The following is a 22656-nucleotide window of genomic DNA, read 5'->3' as shown; positions in this document are numbered from 1 at the left end:
GAATCCCAGATCCTTGTTGATTCCCTGTTTAAAATGTTAAAAGCAGAAATATATCGTAATGAATAATGTAGTACTCACTGCAACATTTCTTTTAGTTCTCAGCCCTGAAAAATCTTTTAGGTTCCTTGCTGGAAGTAAAGGAACATTCAGGTTGGCAACAATTGAGTATTCGATATTTGTCATACTGGCAGTGTACATGTATGCAACTGAGAATATTGAAGGTAAACTTGGCATGGAGTTGATAGGTGGTAAATGGTAAGCCTACATTTTCTTTCGACCACCTGGGCCCAAGAAATGTATGGCCCATGTTTGGGCTGGTTGGTCCCAACTTGCATTGCCACCTCCAATGCACTTTGGGATACATTCTTTGAGCTTGAAATTGAGACCAACATTATTGGGACCATTTGGCCCTCCCTCTTAAAAATTTTTTTTTGTGGGGGGGCCAAGATATTTATGAACCAGTTTCTTTGGGCCACATATTTTATGTAGGCCGATTTTTTGGGGATCGGCGAACAAAAATCGCGACAGTTCCACAACGTTAAATCCGATTGTATCCAAATTTGGAATACAGTTTTTGTTAATTGGTGGTAAGTTTGGAGCTAATTTTGTCGGCCGTATTTGGGTTCAGTGGGTAAAAATTTTAGTTGTACCTCAAATGCAACATCAATATTCTACTTAGCAAGAAACCGTAGTGCCCTTGGGCTCTTGTTTTTTTTGTTTTTTTTTGTGTGCGCGCCACCTTGTTCAATTTTATTATACTTTTTAATCTTATTCCAGCTACAGAGACAGTTTGAGCATGCACCGAAAAGAGAGAAACCACTCTCCCCTAATACCTCCAAGCAAAGACAAAATTAAATTATCCCGCCGTAGCTCGCACTGCTAGCTTTACCCAATCGCTGTTGATTTTAAGTTATCTGCCTGTAAAACACGGCCTTGAATCGTCTTTGATCTACTATCATCGGTTCCGCCCTTTAACCGCGAGAAATTGGTACATCACATGCGCGAAAGAATTAAAACCTTATGAATATGCTTGCGGGAAGTTCAAAGTTCATGTGCAGTTCTTATAACGTCAGTAAACATCGTTGAAGTTGATGTGCAGTTTCAGATATTATTTGTCACTTTGACATGAAATAAACCGCAATTCAATACGAGGCGATTTTGTCGAGTTACGTGGAGTTACATTACACGTAATTTAGCGTATCATAAGTTGTGGGGAAATATTACGCTAATTTTTGCTTACTTTTTCGACGACCAGGATCGCTCATGACCTAAACCCTTTCTTCAAGGCCTTTCAAGGCCTAAACTTCCTGGTAAACAACGTTACAACAGTGTCCGGGTATGTACGTTTTCTTAATTTGTTGCTGAACTTCGGTGTGCTGAATCTTTTTTTTTTTTTGGGGGGGGGGCGGGGTTGCCTACGCAAAAGTACGACTATGTGTGGTTGCTAACTCCAATATTTACTCCTTGATCGTACTAGTTGCGATTTTTTTAATTTGATGGAGATTAGAAACTAATATTTATGATTAGAGGTCTACGAAGAACGACTTTCGTGAGTATAGGCTAGCTCCATGGCCATAGTGTAGTACCTCAAGTCATAGGCCTATGCTTTGAAATTTTTAGTTTTTATTATGATCAATATTATGATTCATCATTGAGCTTCAGAAGCTGTAACGTTATGATACATTTGCTAACATTAGAAGGATACATGAAGTCCCATCATCCCAATTAATTCATCATATTTAACCTCTAGGTTGTAACCTCGGTTTTAATGGACTTGAGGGAAATCAGAACACAATTAATTTAAAGTACATTTCAGAGAAAGGGGTAATTTAAGAAAATTGTGAATTGACATTTTTAAACATTGTAGTGATTGTGATCAAAAACATATTGGCACAAACCGTTACATTTTTGTAAATGTACATAGGCCTATTTAACTTTTTTACATGAGGTAAGCCAACATGTGAAAGCCAAGCGATCGCTAGAAAATGTGCAAACGACTATTGGCTTCAGCTATGCTCATCCATTGAACAGGCATCTGACACGGGTAACATCAGAGTTATGTATGAGGGCATTAAGAAAGCCGCTGGCCCAGCTGTGAAGAAAACAGCCCCGCTGAAAGCTAAATCAGGTCAGGTCATTACAGACCGCAGAAAACAGTTGGAAAGATGGGTGGAGCATTACTATGAGCTCTACTCTACAGAGAACACCGTTTCAGAGGAAGTCATCAACAACATTCCAGCCCTACCAACCCTGGACGAACTCGACAAAGAGCCCACCGCATCAGAACTAGAAAAGGCCATCAATGGCTTGGCGAGTGGTCAAGCCCCAGGAAATGATGCCATCCCTCCCGAGATCACCAAGAAAGGGAAACCAGCTCTTGCCCCATCTTTACGAACTCCTCTGTCTCTGTTGGAAGGAAGGTGAGGTGCCGCAAGACATAAGAGATGCCAGGATCGTAACTCTTTTCAACAATAAAGGTGATCGGAGCGATTGTAACAACTATCGCGGAATCTCCCTCCTGAGCATTGTTGGCAAGCTGTTCGCCAGAGTTGCCCTGAACCGACTACAGACATTAGCGGATCGTGTCTACCCAGAATCACAGTGTGGCTTCCGTTCCGGCAGATCCACCACCGACATGATCTTTTGCGTCAGACAGTTAGAAGAAAAATGCAGGGTGCAACGTCAACCATTGTACGTAGCTTTTGTTGACCTGACCAAGACCTTTGATCTCGTCAGCCGCAGCGGACTCTTGAAATTGTTACAGAGGATCGGCTGTCCACCAATACTTCTCAGCATCATTATGTTATTCCACAACAACATGAAGGGCACTGTGCGCTCCGACACTCTTCGGCATCTTTATCTCCCTCCTGCTGACCTACGCATTCCAGTCCTCCTCTGATGGTGTTTACATCCACACTCGGCATGGTGGCAAGCTGTATAATTTGCCCCGATTGCGTGCAAATACCAAAATAACCCGTGTCTTGATAAGGGAAATGCTGTTCGCCGATGACGCAGCCCTCGTCAGTCACACCAATGATGGCCTTCAGCGACTCATGGATCAATTCGGCCATGCTTGCAAAGAATTTGCATTGACCATCTGTATATAGAAAACAGAGGTCATGACACAGGATGCGCCCATACCTCCCATCATTTCAGTCAACGATTTCAGGCTTGAGACAGTTGACAACTTCAGATACCTGGGCTCTATAATATCAAGTAATGTGAGTCTGGACGCTGAGATTAATGCTGGCATTGGTAATGCAGCTGCAGTGATGTCCAAGCTTCAGAAGAGAGTGTAGGGGAAAAATTGACACTTAACACCAAGATGGCTTGGCCATGTCCATCGAATGGAGGAGGGTCGTATCCCAAAGGACCTCTTGTATGGACAGCTGGAATGTGGCGCCCGTCCCAGAGGCCGCCCCCATCTACATTACAGGTGTCTTACTCGTGTAAGAGGGATCTTCAGTCAGCAAACATCGACATCAACAGCTGGGACGACATAGCATCAAAGCGCTCAGCCTGGCGTTTTGGCCTTAAATCAGGAATAAACAGAGCTGAGGAAGACCGTTGCAAGAAACGGACATCTAAGCGAGAGAAGATGAAGGCATTAGTCTCACCACCTGACACTACTTTCATCTGCAACACCTGCACGAAAGACTGCCACTCCAGGATTGGCCTTTACAGTCATCTATTGATCGTGTTCTTTAGCAGCAAGGCGCAACCCATCGTCTTCTGAGACGGACGGAGGCCAATGAATGAGTTGTTGTGTTTATTTGTTTTTGGAGGTTTAACAGGTCATTTGACATTATGAGTCAATTGTTCCAGAATTCTAAAAATGAATGGTGCTAGAATAAATAAAGGATTACAGATGGCATAAAGTTAGAATGAATTATGGCATTCCTGCACTGCCCCTCTTCTGTGTTATCTTTTCCCTTTCTGTAGTTATAGCTAGTGCCCACTTCGAACTTTTGATCTGTAGATTTAAGCCAGGATACAAAAGGAGTGCATCCAGAATTTGTTTGCCAATGCTGTGCCTTTAAACTTCAAAGATGGAAGAAGAAAGACAATAAAAGTCAAAAGGCAGATCTTAACATTACTTTAAAGGATTATAAGGCTCATTCAGAGAATTGTACTTTGTGCACGGAAAATAATGTATCGTCTGCTGGAGAACAAAGTGGGAGCACAGAGAAATCCACTATCATCTTGACCAACGGTAAGCAGTTTGGCTGGTTGTTTGGCTGGTTCTTGGATGGTTGGCAGTACATGCTTCAGTATTCAGGTAGATACCTATGGAACATGCCCCAGGAAGCGCATGTTTGTAAACCAAAGAAGTCAATGGAGACAAACTCTTGGCATGTGTTTGCCACGTTTCCATCTGCGACAGAAATCATGGCATCTTCACAGATGAAGAATATGATCAGCTGCAGAAGAATCTCATCATTGAAAACTTCATTTATTTCGGTTCGTCTACAGTTAAGACAATAACACACAATAGTTGCAAGCATGTTTGTACTTCAGGGAAGCGTTGTAGCGTGTGCACACAGTACAAAAGTGACTTCTTTTTAAAACGGAGTTGAATGCGCGGGAAACCAAATGATATGTGATTCTCAGTTGTAGTACTCGAAGTGATTTCTTGACCAGTGCTGAAAAAGATGTAAAGCTTAAGCTAAAATGGCACATAAACAAAAGCACCTTAAGGGACATATCTCGTTTGGAAGAGAAATGTGCAAAACTGTTCAGTCAGGAAGGAGTGGTCCTAGGAGACGAAGAGAGCACCATCATAAAGAAAATATTCATGACAGAACCCGAACAGCCCAAAAAAAAATTAAAAATGAAAAAACCGTAAAATCGATGGAGATGGCATCCAGACATTTTGAAATGGTGTGTGTAGCCATTCATGCCAAGTCACCTGCTAAATATAATTTATTGCGACAGAGCGGCCTATTGCCTCTTCGAAGTTTCATTCATAAGTATGTTCATTTCTGCAAAGCTGGTGTTGGATTCACACCAGAAATTATGAAGCATGTTGCAGAAGAGAACGCTGCCCCATCAGCAGATATTTAAGAAAATGTGACACTAGTATTACACGAAATGAAAATGAAATGTGGTTTAGTCTTTTCGGGATCTTCTGACAGACTGGTAGGGTTTACAGATACAGGATCAGTAAACAACATGCTGTGCTTTTTACGTGCAAAGAAACGGACACGGACCAAAGGTCAACAAAACCAAAAACAATGCCAGTCTGTTTAACAAACACCAAAAACCCAACTGAAAACCCACAAACAGAAATCTCTCACTAACCCACAAATGTATAAAAATATAGCGTTTAACGTGACGTGAAAAGGACACGGACCCAAAGGCTAACAGAACCAAAACAATAAAGCTCCACAAAGCTCCACAACATGCTGAATGATTTCCAGAGAAGAGTTAGGGAAGCCACGCAAATCTAACCGCCATGTCCGGGCCGGTTGATTTTTCCGCGGCTATAATGAGCACAGCTACAAGCAGATAATGAGTCACACTTGAGTGCACACTGTCCCCAAACTTTCCTCCACGCTATACAGTAATATTCACAAGCCGCGGTCAAGCTTTTACTAAGCCGTTTAGAACACAATAGCGAGTTGAACAAAGAGGTAGGCTCTAAAGGTATCCCGACGTTATTCTTCTGCAAAGGCAGAACTTTGTGCAACCGCCTTGCACTGGCTATGCCGCATCTTGTGGGTGACCTCCAGACTTGTGTAGTGAAGGGTCATTGCATCCAGCAGAACTTGTGGTTGATGCGCGACTTCACCGAATTTGTTATTGAGCGTGATCTGCCATGTGCATTGGTGTCTCTTGACCAGCAGAAGGCCTTTCACATGGTGGATCGCGGTTTTTTAATGAAGGTTTTGGAGACGTTTAAGATGCATCCAAATTTTCGTAAATGGATTTCTGTTTTGTATCAGGAAAGTGTCAGTTCTGTAATCGTAAATGGGTTTTGTTCGGAGGTTTTTGACGTAGAGAGGGGGGTGCGCCAAGGGTGCCCTCTGTCTCCATTACTTTATGTTTTGTTTAGCGAGTCGCTCTCTCGTCTTTTGGAAAGGGACTTCAGACTTGCCCCATTCGTTGTGCCAGGGGTGCCAAAGTAAAATGTATTAAATATGCTAATGACGTCACGTGTGTAGTTTCGAGTCTGGGCTCCTTTCGTGCCCTCTCGCAGGATTTATCTATCTTTGACAGAGCTACCGGGGCGAAGTTGAATCCGGGAAAGACAAAGGGCCTTCGTCTTGGTAGCTGGAGATACAGAGATTTACCATTCGGTGCGGCGTGGTCGGATCAGAATATCAAAATTAATGGTATATGGTTCGGCTACGATGCACCTTGTGATGTCACCTGGAACGAGAGGGCTGAGGTTTTTGAGAGCAGGCTCGAAACTTTTGCACCCGCTGGCTTTCGATCTTGGGGAAAGTCACCGTTATTAATCGTTTCGTTTCGCCAATCTTGTGGTACCCGGGCGCGGTGTACCCAATTCCGCGTCGCGTCCTGGTGCGGTTGGAGAGAGCGATATTTTCATTCATTTGGTCGGGTGGTACAGAGCTGGTCAAGAGGGCGGTATTGTACCAAAAACTGAGAAGGGGGCACTAGGGGTGGTTCATCTGGGAAGTAAATTAACCTCTTTGTTATTTAAACAATTGTTTGTAGCGGTGACTGACCCAGGGTTGCCTTGTTCATATTTTGTCCGTTTTTGGGGCGGTTTGCACCTGCGTCGATGGGTCCCGGCGCTGTTTAGCAACAGAGAACCGCACAGTAGTACTCCAAACAGGGTGGTGCGTGTCATCTGCTCCGCTCTGATTGAGTTGCCCCCTGTTGACCTGTCACGGCCGGCCCTCGTTCACAGTTCGTTGCGGGATAGGGCCTTGAATGCAATTATTGTCCAGGGACGTCATTCTGCCGAAGTATGGCGTTCGGTGCATTCAAGGCTGAAGGGTTGCAGGCTCCGTGATCTTACATGGAGAATTTCACACGGTGCCTTGGTGACCAACCTAAAAAGATATCATTGGCGATTGGGTGATGGACTGTGCCCAAGGACCGGCTGTGACAGCTTAGAGAGTACCGCTCATGTTTTTTGGCATTGTTGCTTTGTAATTAACTTATGGGAGTGGTTCCAGACCTGGACCGACCGTGTTACGGGAGACCGTTCATGGTCGGTAGGGCAGGGCTTTATTTTATATGGGGTAGACCCTCCAGTTTGTTCGGTTGCTGTTTTGCATAGCATTCTTTTTGTTTGCTCTATTGTGGTTTTTAGGGGGAAATTTGCCAGTTGGCAGGCAGTCCTGGAGGCGGTGAAGTCTGACATTCGCCTTCAGATTGAAGGCGATTGGCTGCCTTTTTTGGACGGTGGTGTGCTGGGGAGGGGTTTTTCGTTTCGCTCCGTGCTGGTCGTCCTTTTGTGGTTTTTTGAATGTTTGAGTGGGGGGTTGGGCGTTTTGTCTCTGCGTATGTTTTATTGACTCGCTTGACCTGAGTTTCGCTTTTCAGAATGGGATGGTTCGGTAGTGCCGTTTGGCCGTGGCAGTGCCGTTTATATCCCGCATAAATTGTCTTGCTAAAGGACTATTGGCAGTTTATCATTTTTCAACCAAATTCAAAGACTGAACCTCAGTGCTTCCATAGTGTTTATCATTGATTCCTAAAGTCATGCTTTCGTAGATGAGTAAAAGCTCTTACATTCCATTGCTTCTTGTTCTACGTTTAGTTTCAGGGGAAAGATATCCGCTGGTCACACCTGATGGCCCTGCAAGAATGAGACCAACAACTAAATGCTCCATCACCAGGTCTCCGCTTTGTGTAAAAGTTAACACATGAGCACATCAACCCACTGGGGGAACAATCTTCTCCTTCGAAATTACAGTCTCTAATTTGCTATATTGACCATCCATATAAAATATCATGTTACAGAGCCTCCATACAAATGTAAACGCTCCTTTCCCTGCATTTTGGGGGAAGCTGCAACCCTTCTCTTTGAAGTGGGCGAGAACCTTGTTTCTTAGCCTGGTGAAGTTGCTCTTAGGTTCCTGTACAGGCTCAGGAATGGCTCTGTTGGCTGTTGCATCCACTGAGAGAGTGCCCGCTCTGGAGTGGGGAGGCATGTGGCACACGGTGTCGAGTGCTGAATGATTATAGAGAAGAAACGCATGGTGACGACCTCTATAAGATCGGTCTCTGCATTCCCTGTGATCTTATTAGTTGATTCCAAGGCGAGAGTGGCAGTTGCTTCCTTGAACAAAAATTTTTGGCAAGGAAGGTCCAATTCGAACGTAGTTGCCAACGGACCATCGAGTATGTCATGCCAGAGTTGACCATAGGTGTAACTGATATGGGACAACCTTACAAACTTCCAAGGGCAAACAATTTTCCTTTCCTGAAGACTTATGCATATAGCAACCTGTCCTGCCATCTGTAAAATGTGAAAATATTACAGGGGGTTCAATTACTGTACATCCAGTAGATAATATTTGTTATGGCAATAATTGCTGATTTATTTTAAGATAAAAAATAATTGTGGATTTGTTTATATTTAGTGAAAAGGATGGATGATCAAAATATAATTTATTGTGATCATCCATCTTTTTTAATACCAAAAGCGATGAGAAGTCATGTGCAAAAGGAAACAAAAAATAAATAAAGGGAGGATACAGCTAGGGGTGTCACGATACGACATTCTTGCGATACGATACGTATCGCGATACTTGGTCACGATACGATTCGTATCGCGATACGTATCATGACGAAAAATTTCCACACCTTTCCTAAAAGTGGGCCGGGGCAAAAAATTCATGCACAACAACCAACGCTTTAAAATCGCTGCTTTTTATTCACAGTAAGGAGAATAAAACCCAGGCTTTCAAACACAACTGCGCATGCGTAGCTATCTACATAAACCATTCACACAAGTGGTATATAAACGACTTCAAAATGCCATGTTTGCTATCACGGTAGGGGAGAATAAAACCCTGGCTTTCAAACACAACTGCTACTAGTACTAGGCTAGCTGGATGGGGATGCATAGAATTTATAAAAATGTTAAAATAGAACCGGGCTCCTGTCTGCAACATGATGTACACACAGTGACAATGACAGCCTACATGACTTGGTCACTACAGTGCATTGACCTGGAACAGTCTGACTCCGTACGTACGTAGACTATTCCTAGATCGACTGCTTGTTATCCTATGCTTTAGCATTACAATGGAGACGATCAAAAACACCGCCGAACATCGACCAGTGAATCGTAAAATTTCACATTGTGATCATGCCATCCATCAATATTTGTATATCGTATGCAATGTCAATAAACTTTGTTATAGTTTAGCCCTTTTATTTCAACAATTCGAGTCTTGAAACTATAGGTATGTATAAAAGATTGAAAGGAATACTTAGGTTTCGTTCCACGAGAACAATTCATGGTATCAACGCGCGCGCGCGCGCGCGTGGAGACATTGCGAGAATCCGATGTGCCCATTGGTCGGTGCGGTTGGAGCGATTTGACCTGTGACCCCGACGACGCCGCAACACTGGCAAAGCGATGATACTGTTTTCATAGCTGCATATACGCGATAAATAGATCGTGTTTCCGCTGTGCGCGATTTGGATTTGTTTAATTTTTTGGTAATGAAATTTTTCGTGCGGTAGCTTTTCATTCTCGTGGCCTAAAGAACCTAAGGATGTGTGGCGATATCCAAAGGCCTACGGGGTAGTAAAGCCGACGAGCTACAAAGTCAGAAGCGGTGGAATGGGGGCTTGAATGACTTTCTGATGTAATCTTTAAAGTGAAGTAGAAACCTTTGGTTGTAAAGGATATCCAACGGACTGCACCGTGTAGCCTTGGTTTTAAGTAATGACAAGAGATAACAGAGTCAGAGGCATACAAGAACCTGAGAGTTTGGGGCGACACCCAACGGGCTACAAAGTAATTATTGAAATACTAAAGCAATTATAGTTGGGCGGGTATGGGGGACAAGCAATGGGCTATGCCTCAAAATCTTTATTGTTTTTGTCTCCGTAAGTAATCGTATAACATAAGAAGTATATGTTGTATTAATGAAAGAAAATATACCAAACTCACTTTATCATGTTTGGAAAAATTCTGAAAACTAACTTTGTACAGTAAATAATGCCGAATGTCTAAGCACTACCACAATAGCATAGTAAAAAGTTACAATGGTTATTAAACAATTTTTGAATGCTAGATTTAAGGCAGCGAAGCACTACCACAATAGAAAAGTGTGGGATGTAAAAAGTCACAAAGCTTATTAAACAATTTTGGAATTCTACATTTAAGGCAGCGACGCACTACCACAATAGAAAATTAAGAAATGTAAAAAGTTACAAACGTTAGTAAAAAAAAAATGGAAAAAAAGATTTCAAGCTTTTATGAAAATCGTAAAAGTTGCTTGAGTTACAAATTGTTAGTATCCCTCTTCTGCTAATCTATTTTGGATGTTTTCAGTTCAAGCTGCTGGAGAAGGTTTTTGGTAGGCTTCATTGTACTGATCAAATGGGCCAGGTGTCGCGGATTGGTTGCAAAAGACAGAGACCTTATTTGCTGAGCGAGGTACTCTTATTTGCACCATATTTCCAAAGGCTGCGAGGGTCTGAATAGTGTTTTTAAACTCGGCAGGTGTAACGGAGCGAAGTCGTTTTGGGCCTACTTGCTTAAATGAGCGTGCGGTGCAATATGGTCCTGGGCTTTGGTGACAACAATTTCATCGATAACCTGTAGTAAAAAAAAAAGGATTGAAAGTGATAAATAATGCTTCTTGATTCACTGCAAGATTTAAAATTTGGCCATATGCAAATATGTTTAGGTTTGGGGTGTTAAAAAGTTGAAATTTTTATTTAATGGATATTTTTTTTACCATTATTATTACCATTTATTAAAAGTTTTCCCAAGTTGTACGTAATTAATTACAACTTTTGATGTAATACATGGAAATATTTAGCACAAATAATGTTAACTGTCGTATTTTTTTCTGGGGGGGGGGGGCAAGATGTATCTGCAAAAGAGTTAATTTTGATTAATTTTGTGACATTCTTGACGAGTAATTATTAAAAAAATGCCGATTAAGTCATCACTTGTTGCAACTGGTACAATTGCAGAATACAACACATGTAGTAAAATATCCAGTATATTTCAACACGCGCATTAATAGTCATTATTAAAAGTCATTGAAATGGTTACATCTAAGATTTATTCACACCTACTGTACATTAACTAGGATGGTATCATGACAGTCGAGGTTGTTCATGTCATTTCCGCTTTAACAAAAATGAACGTCTTAAACATGTATTCACACCTGCGATAATCCCTCCAATTTGAGCAATCTTAGAACTAGAGCCGTTTCCTGTTTAGTAATTTCGTTGATTTATGTTTCTTTGAATTTGAAGAGAACTTAGTTATACGTGCTAAGTCAATGGGTGAAAAATCGCCAAAGTTTACTTGCTTGACGAGCTCCGTGCTCCTATAAAATAAAGGAATTAGCCCGGTGAGGGAGGTTGTGATCAAATTCGTATGTACCCTCTAAACGTTGTATGAATTTGGGGGCGAAAAGATGTCTCGTTTTCCTATGGGGGGCCAAAAAACGACAGAAATATCAGTATTGAAGAGAACTGTTATGTATTAATTGAAGTGATGATTTATAAAGACTAATATTTATAAAGATCTTAAATATATACTTACATTCATCATAATGCATCTTTGAGATTCTATACTCCGTAACTTTTACAGCTCTCTTAAAAGTCTCAGGTGAAATTTATGCAGGGGGACAAGATGGGTTTTCCGTTCCCGCTAAAAGTTCTAAAACAGTGTGGTCCAATACATGTAGAACGAGGGCCATACGGCTAATAATGTCCATTTTCTTTGATTTTGGTGGTACATTTCCTGTAATTAAAGCTTCATTTAGTTAATTTATGAATGATTTAGTCAATTCATTGTATAGTCCCTTTGTTTCACCGGAAAACTGATATTCCTTTTCGTTTAAGTGATTATCAAAGATTGTTTCAAGAACTTTGCTTATATCTTTAAGTGTCATATCCGACAGAGTATGAATTGCCGCAATGGTTTCTTCGGGAGACGGTCGTAAACAAACTGGCACTAATAAAATGAAACGGTCTAGTAATCCCTGCCCCATGTCCATCGCTGCTAAAAGTTAAACCATTGGCAACATTTGATAATCGAGGATTTCCCTTTGTTGAGTTGTGGCTAATGTCATTCAAGATGACTCTCCGCTGAATAATTCACATAATAAGGAGGTGTCTGTGTGGTTATCCTTGTCGCCTTTTATTAACTGCATTAGTACTTCACTAACTTCTGGCGAAATAATAATGGCCCCATTTCCATCTGACAAACGTTTTCGCAATCCTGCCGAGGTAGTCTTTTCCAACAAACTGTACTCTAATTTACGTGAGGTTTTCAGTTCCTGTAGGGGGCATTTTCCGGCCAATTTCAGGGCTTGTGATTTTCCGGTCGACGGCGGTTCAATAAAAATCGCATAGAAGTTGGGTTGGACGTTTTGGTTCCGATTAATCACCAACGACGCGACCGGAGCTAAGGGTACAAGCCGTTGCAACTACCAATGACGTCACAACGTATCATACTGAAGTGCTTACGGACGGAATTGAAAAAAAAAATCCATCGGTTGGAAAAAAAGTTGTCTTAAAATCAAATTGAACCTCTGTCAGGCGTCGGTGCAACATGGACCACGTCCTATGATTTTGTCGTGAAATTTTCAAAGCTTTCGTTAAAGGCATATTGACTAATATGTCATAGATTATATTTTCCTTAGGTTTAGCTTGCTCTGATGTCGAAGATGTTGTAAACTAAAATGAGCGTTAATTTGAGAAGAGAACCACGCTTATAATTATACAAGTAATGTCTGACTTCTTCTCCTTTATGTTGTGTGCGGTTGTAAATACACTTGCTTCTTTCCTCTTTAAGTAGCGGCTTATATCGCTTGAACTGAGGAATAGATTGTACTGACTTAGTTTTGTATGTTGGCTATACTAAAGGTCTGAATGAAAATGTGATTACCCAAGTAAACCTGTATATGCTGTAACTCAATTCGTTGAAAGTAAGTTCGAAATATTGTCGGCAATGTGGGATATTCTGATGATTTTGAATGACGAATGATATTCATTTAATGATGAATTATTTCATAATGTTTTTATGTTATCATCGTATCATAGTAAGGAATATTAAAAAAAAAATAGACTTACCTAAAGATCAGGATTATACAGCTTTGCAACGTCCATAATGAAAGCTGAAAAGATGTCACCATTCTTGTGCTTATATCGGTAGATAAATTCAGCTAGGTACACTGTAAAAAAAAATTGTAAATTTTACAGTGAAATGGCTGTCAGCTAAAATGCCAAAAAGAATTTGTAAATTTTACAATCACTTGTAAATGAAAAAACAGTTAAAAACTGTCAACTTTACCATTTTTGGTAATTCAAATTACAAATTAATGTAAAGATATTTACCGAAAACTGCAATATTTACAGTTGAAAAATGTAAAATTAACCATTTCTTGTAAATTAATTTACAACAATATGTAATATATACAGATGAAAACTGTGAAATTAACAATAAATTGTAAATGAATATACCAAAAAATGTAAAATGTACATATTAAAACTGTTAAATTGACAATTTATTGTAAATAAATTTACAAAGATATGTAATATTCACAGTTTCAAACTGCGAAATAAACAACAAATTGAAGATGAATTTACCCAAAAATGTAATATTCACAATTGATTGTCTGCAGGGTCACAACAAATTTGGAATATTAACATGTCCTATTTCCATGGCAGTGGTATTTCACCAGTTGGTTAGCGATACAATATTTACTCGATGAATGGCATACAATGTGACCTTCGCAAATGACCTTTGAGCTACGTGAAAAATGAAATGCTTCCACATGAATCATGTACAAATGACCATTATATATATAAGTAAGGAATTTTAGCTTTTTTTCTGTAGTCACATTTAGACTGTGGGTAAAACAGAGTAAATTTTCAAAAATCGAAAATAAGAAGGAAATAGTTTATTACAACTTTATTGGAACCTTTAAATGAATACCTGTAACTGTGCTTACATTCTTATTATCATTAAAACACCAGTCTTACATATGGCCATGTGTTTTAATCTGGGCCAGTAAATAAGTGGCGATGTTACATCTGTGCAACACATTTCCAGGGGCGGCCACTCCCTAACCACGCCCCCCCCCCGAAATTTGTGGTTTCCCCCTTAACCCCCTCCCCCAAGAAAAAAATAACAAATACAACAGAAAAGTATAACATTTTGCCTCATTCGTTACCTCAAATCTCCATAATGTCTCAGAGGAAGGACATTTTGTACGAACGTATTTTCAATGTTTTCTGTTTCTTGCAAAACTTCCCAGAGAAAGAATCTGCATCACTAATATTCCGAACTGTAGCACTAAATATGATTTCACAATATTAACCCATCGTGTACAAAAGTTATAAAAATGTGACAAAAGGAGGGCCTGTCACTTCCACGCAAAAGTTCACAAGAACCTTGAAGATGTGCAGTTAGCCACGTCGCCATGAGATGGTGGCAGACCGTGATTATGATTATGTAAAGGTCGGAAGACAAACACAATATGGTTGGTTACCTCAGTGACCCTCCTATGGGCGCCCATTCATTTTGTTAATGCTCGCAATCAGCCTCCGATCAGTAAACTCAACAGATAGCTAGTATCATGCTGAATTAGCCCCCTTATTTGCAAATGTAAAATTTCCAGTGTCCCTCATGTTTGCAGAAGTTTTATGTGGGTCATTCCAAGCCAAATTTTTTACATGCCCAGGTGACAATTTCCTGTTTTTTGGCAGAATTGGAACTCCCTCTAATTAGTTGATAATTAATGACCAATTAAAAACATTTATGTGAAAATACATTTTTCTGAAAGATATTACACTCCAAAAACTATTTCAAGTACTTGAATATATTCCTAAAGTAAACATACCAACTGATCCAAATTTGGATAAAAATAGACGAAAATTTAATAACCTTTATTCACGAACCGTCTCCCACATGACCACCTATTTCCCCGCCAGTTGTACTAATGCATACACTTCCGGGTTGGCTTACGATTTTTGAATCAAAGGCGAAGGCAGGCATGATCCTGTTTTAACTGCGATACTGTAGGGTTTCTTAACACGTAAAAAGCACTGCGATACTGTAGGGTAAACAACCCCCTTGCCTCCAGATGATTCCTTTTTTTGAAATATTTGTTATGAACTTTTACAATATTGAAAGCAGTTTCCGTATTTGTCACCCAGGCGTCGCACCCAATTTTAAAGTAGAAAAATCCAATAACCCCTGACACGTCATGCGGTACTCATTAATTATTCATGAGCTAGCATCACCACGCTATAGTTTAGGTTGCACTGTGTAGTAACTATGTAGTTAGATCTATATTTAAGGAACATTATTCACAGAATATAAGAATGTGGTCAAAATGAGAAGGGAAACAGGAAAGCGTGATGTACAATAAGACAACGATTCGCGGGAATGAAATTTGATGTTGTACTTTTAGGTTCCAAAAATATTCCTATTCTCATGGTTTCCGGGGAGAACAGGGAGACGCTTTAGGGCTAGGTGAATAAATAATTTAAAAGGGCACAGACAGCACAAACAAAAGGGTATGACAGCATTTTGTGCCGTCGGTGGTGTAATATTTTGGGGGCACTGACAGCTTTTTTTCAGTAAAAAGGAAGGGCACGATGGCAAAAGCCTTCGGTTTTGTCGAGCCGTGAATAGGATAACCTATTCTGAATCTGCGAACAGCCGATCTATCAGTAATGGGTCGCTAAAGTAAATGGGTGTAGTGACCAATGGAGTCGGCCCCAATTTTTCTGAAGTTTAAATAATTCTTGCAATCAATTCTTACAATCCAAAGCCAAGTCTCATGCTTCACAGTTGGGCATTTTTAGACAATAAAACACATTTGTCTTAATGGCAAACCTACTACACAAAATTGTGAGATTATAACGAATTGCTACCAGTGTTGGCGCTAGGATCATAATTTCGTGGGGAAAATCCCCCCCCCTTCCGAATTTTGTTTGGGGGGGTTTTAAATTTTGGGCGGGAATACTAAAATTTAGCGTAAATTTAAACTTCTTCGACATAAAATGATGTTGTACTAGTTTTATGCATTAGCAAATGACAGTTGAGCATCAGTAGTACAAATTAAAAGCTGATAAAATCAAGCATCACCCCCCCAAAAAGAGGGGAAATTTGCCCCCGACGATTTGCCCAATGCGGGATCGGCAAGAAAAGTGCGGGAATCCCGCAATCGCGCTGCTTAGCGCCATCACTGATTGCTACTATTTGTTAATGTTCACAATTGTCACTACAGAGCCCATTCGAAGTCACTGACGTTCTGGATCAAAGAGAGTACTTTCGGATGGGTGCCATATCCTTTCTTGAGTTTCGATCCTTTGTCCGGATTTATCATCAAGAAACACCTACAAAATTGAAGAATAAAAATGGACAAAAATGGACAGATATAATAGTGTACAGAATAATACTTTGTCAAAATCCATCAAAGGATATATGCATGAGATCACTTATGAACACTTGTTGAGAGATTGAGTGACAGATAGAGTGATGGATGCAGCGCAATCAAAATAGCCCTGACCAGCATGATGTTGGTATGAGCAAAGTGATATTATCTTGGAAATCTGTTCCGGAAATTTGTCGTTAAATACAATTACCCAAAGCTTGACATCAGCACCCAAAAATGCGGATGAGTTTCCGGCTTGCGGGTGCACACAGCAAAGGCACACGCAAAAGTTTTGCGGGCAAAAACAAATTGTGTCCGACAGCACCTGACGTGTGCCCTAGGCTCCATACAAACCATACATCAGGTGTTGTACACAGTTTTGTTTTGATGGTAAACCAACTTTCATGGATGTAGACGATGCGATTCCACCCACAAGGTTTTCCAGGTAATCAAATCCCCTTAAGAAAATGAGCATTATTCTAGCTCATATTCAAATGATGGCGCAAATTTGTCTTTTTCAATGCATTCTGTGAGATATCCTGTGAGTTCTTCGAATGTATTCCAGATTAATAGCAATTTTAGACAGGATCCATGGCTCTCATAAAAAATTAGGCAGGTCCTGTGATTGATTACTGTGATAGGATATTTTCTGGCCCTTTTTACCAGGTAAGGTCATATAGAGCCACCCAATTCTTTTTTATATCAGTTAGAGACACTGAGAGCTACAATATATCACCCAGGTGGCTCATGTAGACCCATAACCTTTAGGCCCACGTCTGGGTCGTATGTGACCCACCTTTTCCCCTTGCCACTCGAAACTGCCAGTAGGTACCCGGAAATTTGGACAGCGGGATGCAGGCGCGTGACGACTCGCGCTGTTGCGAACACAAGGGGGCAGACTTCAGCCTCCTCTCAGCCATTGTCGCGCAAATCCCACCCTACTTATTGCGAGGTGTGGGCTAATGGTTGACCAGCTGTGGGAGAGCCTCGTCAGCAGCAGGCTGAGAGATGGACTGGATGGGAGTGGAAAAAATTTGAGCAGGGCTGAGGTGGAAAGATTCTGTGGTTAGGGATATGAGAAGTGTTTGGCAGGTGCCAACATGTGTGATGGCTAGCCAGCTTCCCTTGAGGGGTGGAAGAAGTTGAAAGATGTCCCAATTCACAAGCGATCTCATAAATTGCATATCACATGTTCGTATCTACTTTTTCAAATTGGATCGACCATTCATGTCCAACTTTGAAGGCTTCTGGTTCGCCCAAATTCGCTCCTGGTTCACTCAAAACCTGTGCACCAACCAGGAACCCCTTTTCTCAAAATGTGGCTCCTAATTCCAGCATAAAAACCCCCACCATTGTTGCCCTTTCTTTCCAGGCATGGTTATTGACATACTGAGTTTACTGTACCTTTGAAAAAAGTCCAAAGTTGTAGGTGCTCCTTCATTATATTCTATTCCGAAACAGTAGTAGGCTGAAAACAGCATTCCAAAGGCAGACAGGAATGACAAAATATTGTCAGCAACAACATGGCGGTCGATATCCAGCATCCATTTCTTGGCAGTTAACATCTCACCTGAAAGTGAATAAATATATTTCTCATTCACCTCGTTTGAACAAGAACAAATTTGTGATTCCAGCTGGGTATATTGTTCCTTTTGGGTAGTCTGTTTTTTATCCTTTTAGGTTGCTGCAGTTGCAATATTCTTGCATGGATTTGGCTACTGTATTGATTGCTGACCTCAAGTGACCTTGAAACAACATAAAAAACTAGGCTTTTGAACTAAGTATAATAACAGTTAGGGATGTACCCGATCCAAAATTTTGAGACCCGGCCGGACCCGATTTTACCCGATAGTACGAACTATCCGGCCAGATCTCCGGCCGGATAGTATGAACTATCCGGTACACCCCTAATAACAGTCCCACAAGTTGATATTCCCCAGATTTCATGCTTACAATAAGTGTCATAGACGCACACACCCACATGCCTGCAGAAATTAATTTCGCCATTGGCAAGAAATAACCCCCATCAAATCTTCCAACCTTGTGTCAACTTGTCCTCCTGTTGTCTTTGTCATTTCAATTTGAAGTGAAGCATGTCACAGCTTCGAAATAATTTTTAGGTCTCATTTTTTTATTAGTGATCTGAAACAGTTTGGTAAATATTATTTCGTATTAGCTAATGAATTTTCAATACAGCCTTTAGGTTGACAAAAGGTTGAGTTAAAATCAATCTTATTCTACAAGCAATCAGGAATGGAGTGTTTGGAAGATCCTTCTGCCTGTCTACATCATCTTTAGTGGTTGTAGGCTGAAATAGAAAATTAAATGAAAGAGAAATGCAAATCAAAACAGGAGGCCTTGATTCTGACGAACCTTATAACATATTGATGAAATACACTGCAGCCTACAGACTTAGTGACCTTAAATCATTTAGATTTTTTTCTTTAGTGTCCCGTAAGTTATTGACCCCATTATTGTTCCAAATTGTAGCTCGTGCAATTGTGCTTTTGCTATCAGTGCCCTCAACTATTCACCAGAATCAAGAAATCGCATCAATCACTGAGCAGTAGTAGAGTGGTCTTTAGTGTACATATTTATCTTCTTTTTTTTACATAAAAATAGGACTTCTGTAACAAATGGTAATGGGATGCCGGGAACACACGTTCAGGACGTATATTAAAGCATTTTGCATGTGTACACAGTTGGGCAGCAGAAACAAGATTTTCCGTTGTGTTGCGCAATCTTTAAATTCGCGGGATTTTCCATTATATTGCGCAATCTTCACATTCGCGGAATTGTTACGTATGGAAACAATTAATCGTTCGAATAATGCGTAGCGATTACCGAATAGTAAATTATTCGTAAATCAACAGCCCTATAGCCTACTATTTGCATATTAGAGCGCAGGCTACGCATTCAGCGATATCACTTTTACTGGTTATAGTAACAACTACGGTTCGCATTATTAGCAGCGAAATGGGGGAATCGCGCAATCTGAGGCTGTGCTCCCGCGCCAACCCCCCACCCCCCCCCCCGTAGCGCCGCCACTGCAGACAGTAAAATTAGACGTAGGCCTAACATATTTTTTTCAATGGACAATTGGAGATCGCAAAATTATCGGCACTAATGATATTCGCTACAGTTCTTTTGTTTATCGTAATTGCTACAAAACGAACGAATAACAGTTTATCGTTAATTGCCAACAGCCCTACACTGCACTACCTACATTGTACAAATGATCATTCCAAATACACCTTGAACAATTGGAGTACAGTAAAGAAGACTAAAGAGGGATTAAAAAAACATTTCTTTTTCATTCATGTACTTCACAAGCTATAAACCCTGAGTTAGGGTAATTTGTATTTGCCTCCTCCCCACCCCTCCACCACGCAGTTCACACAGTTCAAACTACCAACCCACCCCCTTGTGTGGGACCTCATCTATGAGTGCCCCCTAATCACTGGTAAAAAGTTGATTATTCAACATTTTTGGCATCAACTATGAACCAGTCTGAAAAAAAATCATATTCGTGACATGTCTTTAGGACTGAAATTCACAGTACTGTTTTCATCGGTACAAGTTATGATACTAAAATTCCCACAGCGTGCCATGAAATGTTACTAAAATTTCTCCCATTCATCTTCATCCTTAGCTAAACTGTCATTTTTGGATATTATTTCCTGACAAAATGAGTAACATAATTTTGTATAAATGTTCAGTATTTTTTTTCTATGAACCTGTTAACATATTACGAAATTATTTCACTTTACATCCGGGCGCTAACGCACGCTTCTCAAGTGTGGGGCGAAACAGACGACCTGCTGCCATCTGAAGTTAGTAATACTATAGGGCAGGGCGGACTTCTTTGAACAATGCTGTTACCAGGACAACTGTACCCAACCCGCCGTACTATCAGCCGGTGAAAACAAACGGTCTACGTTCACTGACACTAAGTTACTGTGGCCTAGCTTGATCGACAGAGCTAAAATATTCTTATTTACAAGTTGAAATTTCAAATAATGTCATATATTTGTGTAGTTATATGCTACTAAACACTTATCGTTTGGGATTTCGGAATCAAGTATGTCAGGAAACATTTTTTCACTTAGCAAAAGCCATTATTTGTAAGCTATCTCGCTGTAGGTAAGTGTGTGCTCACCGGCAGAAATCCGGTGAATTGCTGAAAAGTGACGTCAGCACACGCTGCCCTATTGTAATTATTTTCTCAAATTTCACCATAATTAACATGGGGTGATCATTTTATTAATGCATGCAAGTGATCTGATAGAGGCTAGTGATGGATAAACTAGTACTACTATTCCTTTAGAACTACTATGTTAGCATATTAAAGAAACTTAGAAATAACCCACGATTTGTTAATACTATTAACTATTATTCTCACCAGTTTGTCAAGCATACTGTATGACAAAGTAGAATTCGGCCTAGCTAGTTCAATCCAAATCTCAAGTTCGAATAGTTCATATAATAGACCGAGAATATCGTTTGAATTTGAAATAATTTCACTTTATACCAAAGGCAAGGGCGATATTTACTACAGACTAGTAGTACTAGTAGTACAGGCCAACGCCGCACCTTGGCGGGAAAACTTACTACGAATAGCCTAACACACTAATTCACCTGTATAAACAGTCAATTAACAGAGCAGAAAAGCCTAGGCTTAAGTTTGCCCCGATAACAGCGTCATGCAGTGTGTAGCCTAGTGCTACTATTTAGCCAGTGAATTGTTGCACCAAATATGTACGATACGGAAAAAAGTCAGTGATGTGTTTGTACGTATCGAAAGGGACAATTTCATAAAAGATTTCAACTCATTCCTTACCTTAAATAACGGCTAGCTAGTCTGAGACTGAACGGAATTCGGTCGACACGACGTGTGAGTACGAGTACACATGCGACGGGGTCCGGTACAGAGTGTATATATGTATCGCAGCTAGCTAGCGGCGGTGCAGTATATACTATGACGTATACGTACGTCGTACGCGTAAAGTTGATATGAATACAGTACACCAGCTGTTTTTGAAATTACCTGTTGACAATTGTATTTTATACTGCGGAACTACTGTAAATTATACAGTAATTTTTTACAGTGTAGGAGGAGTAGTGATACTTCTTTCGACCGTGAGTAGGAAGGTGACTCTTCATTTGGCGCCAGTGGCCCTGTATTTTATTGGTGTGAAATCCTTCTTTGTTTACAAATTCTTCGGAATGGTTGCCAGTTTTATGTTCATAACCATGCTTTCATAGCTTAATGTAGCCCTTCCAACAATCAGAAATTATCACTGACCCCTTTTCAATGTACTTTCCTATCAATGGTATTAATGTAGCCTGACTACGATCTTCGACGGTAACAATGAAACATTTTGTACAATCTTGCTCTATTCCACCAAATACCCACTGACCTTGGAACTCTGTGTCCTTTGTAGTACTTGCGTTTTCCAATCTTTGATTCGTCTATTTGAACAATTTTGCCGGGGCCTCCAATTTTATTTGTTGAAAGTTCATTTTCGAGGGTAACCTCACACGTTTCCCTACAAAACATGTCCCAGTCTACAATTGTATGGCTGCCTAGACCTAATTGACGAGATATTTGAGCTTCCGTTAAGCCTTCACACCACCAATAAGTCAAAGTCAAAGTTTCTTGTAAAGACAAATTCGAATTGTCAAACCAACTTCCTTTTCTTATGCTCCTTTCGGTACGATGTTTCTTATTTCCATATTTTCTACATTCCCATCGCAAGCCATCCTTTCGATCAACACATGGAGTTAACTTCATTGGAGAGTCACGAGTAGGACTTCCTCTTTGTAGGAATTAAATGCTGTTCCGTACACTATACCAATAATACTTTTTTATTACAAAAAAACATTATCTTTCAACGAATCATAAGAAAAAAAGTTGTCTTTATCTGAACGATTGTACGAAGTTTCCACAGACTCAGTTTGTGTTATTCCAATTTTAAAATTACTGGCAATAAGAAAAAAATTGAATCCCTTTCATAGTAATTTGATTTAATACGAATAAATTACACATGTGCAAATTGTTTAATAGACCTCTTTTATACTTGGGTTC

General features: G+C 40.3%; 1 protein-coding gene, 1 long non-coding RNA gene and 1 pseudogene across 2 annotated transcripts; 1 reads left to right on the top strand and 2 right to left on the bottom strand.

The window, feature by feature from the left end:
- The first annotated feature begins 2058 nt into the window (after positions 1-2058).
- Positions 2059-3299, top strand: LOC139954741 (uncharacterized). The gene is made up of 3 exons (XM_071954659.1): positions 2059-2420; positions 2548-2830; positions 3108-3299. The coding sequence occupies exons 1-3, from the start codon at positions 2059-2061 to the stop codon at positions 3297-3299; spliced, it is 837 nt and encodes a 278-aa protein (XP_071810760.1).
- A 4321-nt stretch (positions 3300-7620) lies between these two features.
- LOC139954629 (uncharacterized) lies at positions 7621-13121 on the bottom strand (annotated as a pseudogene).
- Positions 13122-16293: 3172 nt separating this feature from the next.
- Positions 16294-22383, bottom strand: LOC139984964 (uncharacterized). The gene is made up of 3 exons (XR_011799242.1): positions 21409-22383; positions 17973-18138; positions 16294-16530 (listed from the first exon to the last, which is right to left on the bottom strand). It is a non-coding gene; the product is annotated as an uncharacterized lncRNA (long non-coding RNA).
- Between the last annotated feature and the right edge of the window lie 273 nt (positions 22384-22656).

This window comes from Apostichopus japonicus, chromosome 17, assembly GCF_037975245.1.
Source record: "Apostichopus japonicus isolate 1M-3 chromosome 17, ASM3797524v1, whole genome shotgun sequence".
In the NCBI taxonomy this organism is placed as follows: domain Eukaryota; kingdom Metazoa; phylum Echinodermata; class Holothuroidea; order Aspidochirotida; family Stichopodidae; genus Apostichopus; species Apostichopus japonicus.
This window is presented reverse-complemented; position numbering and strand designations above follow the sequence as displayed.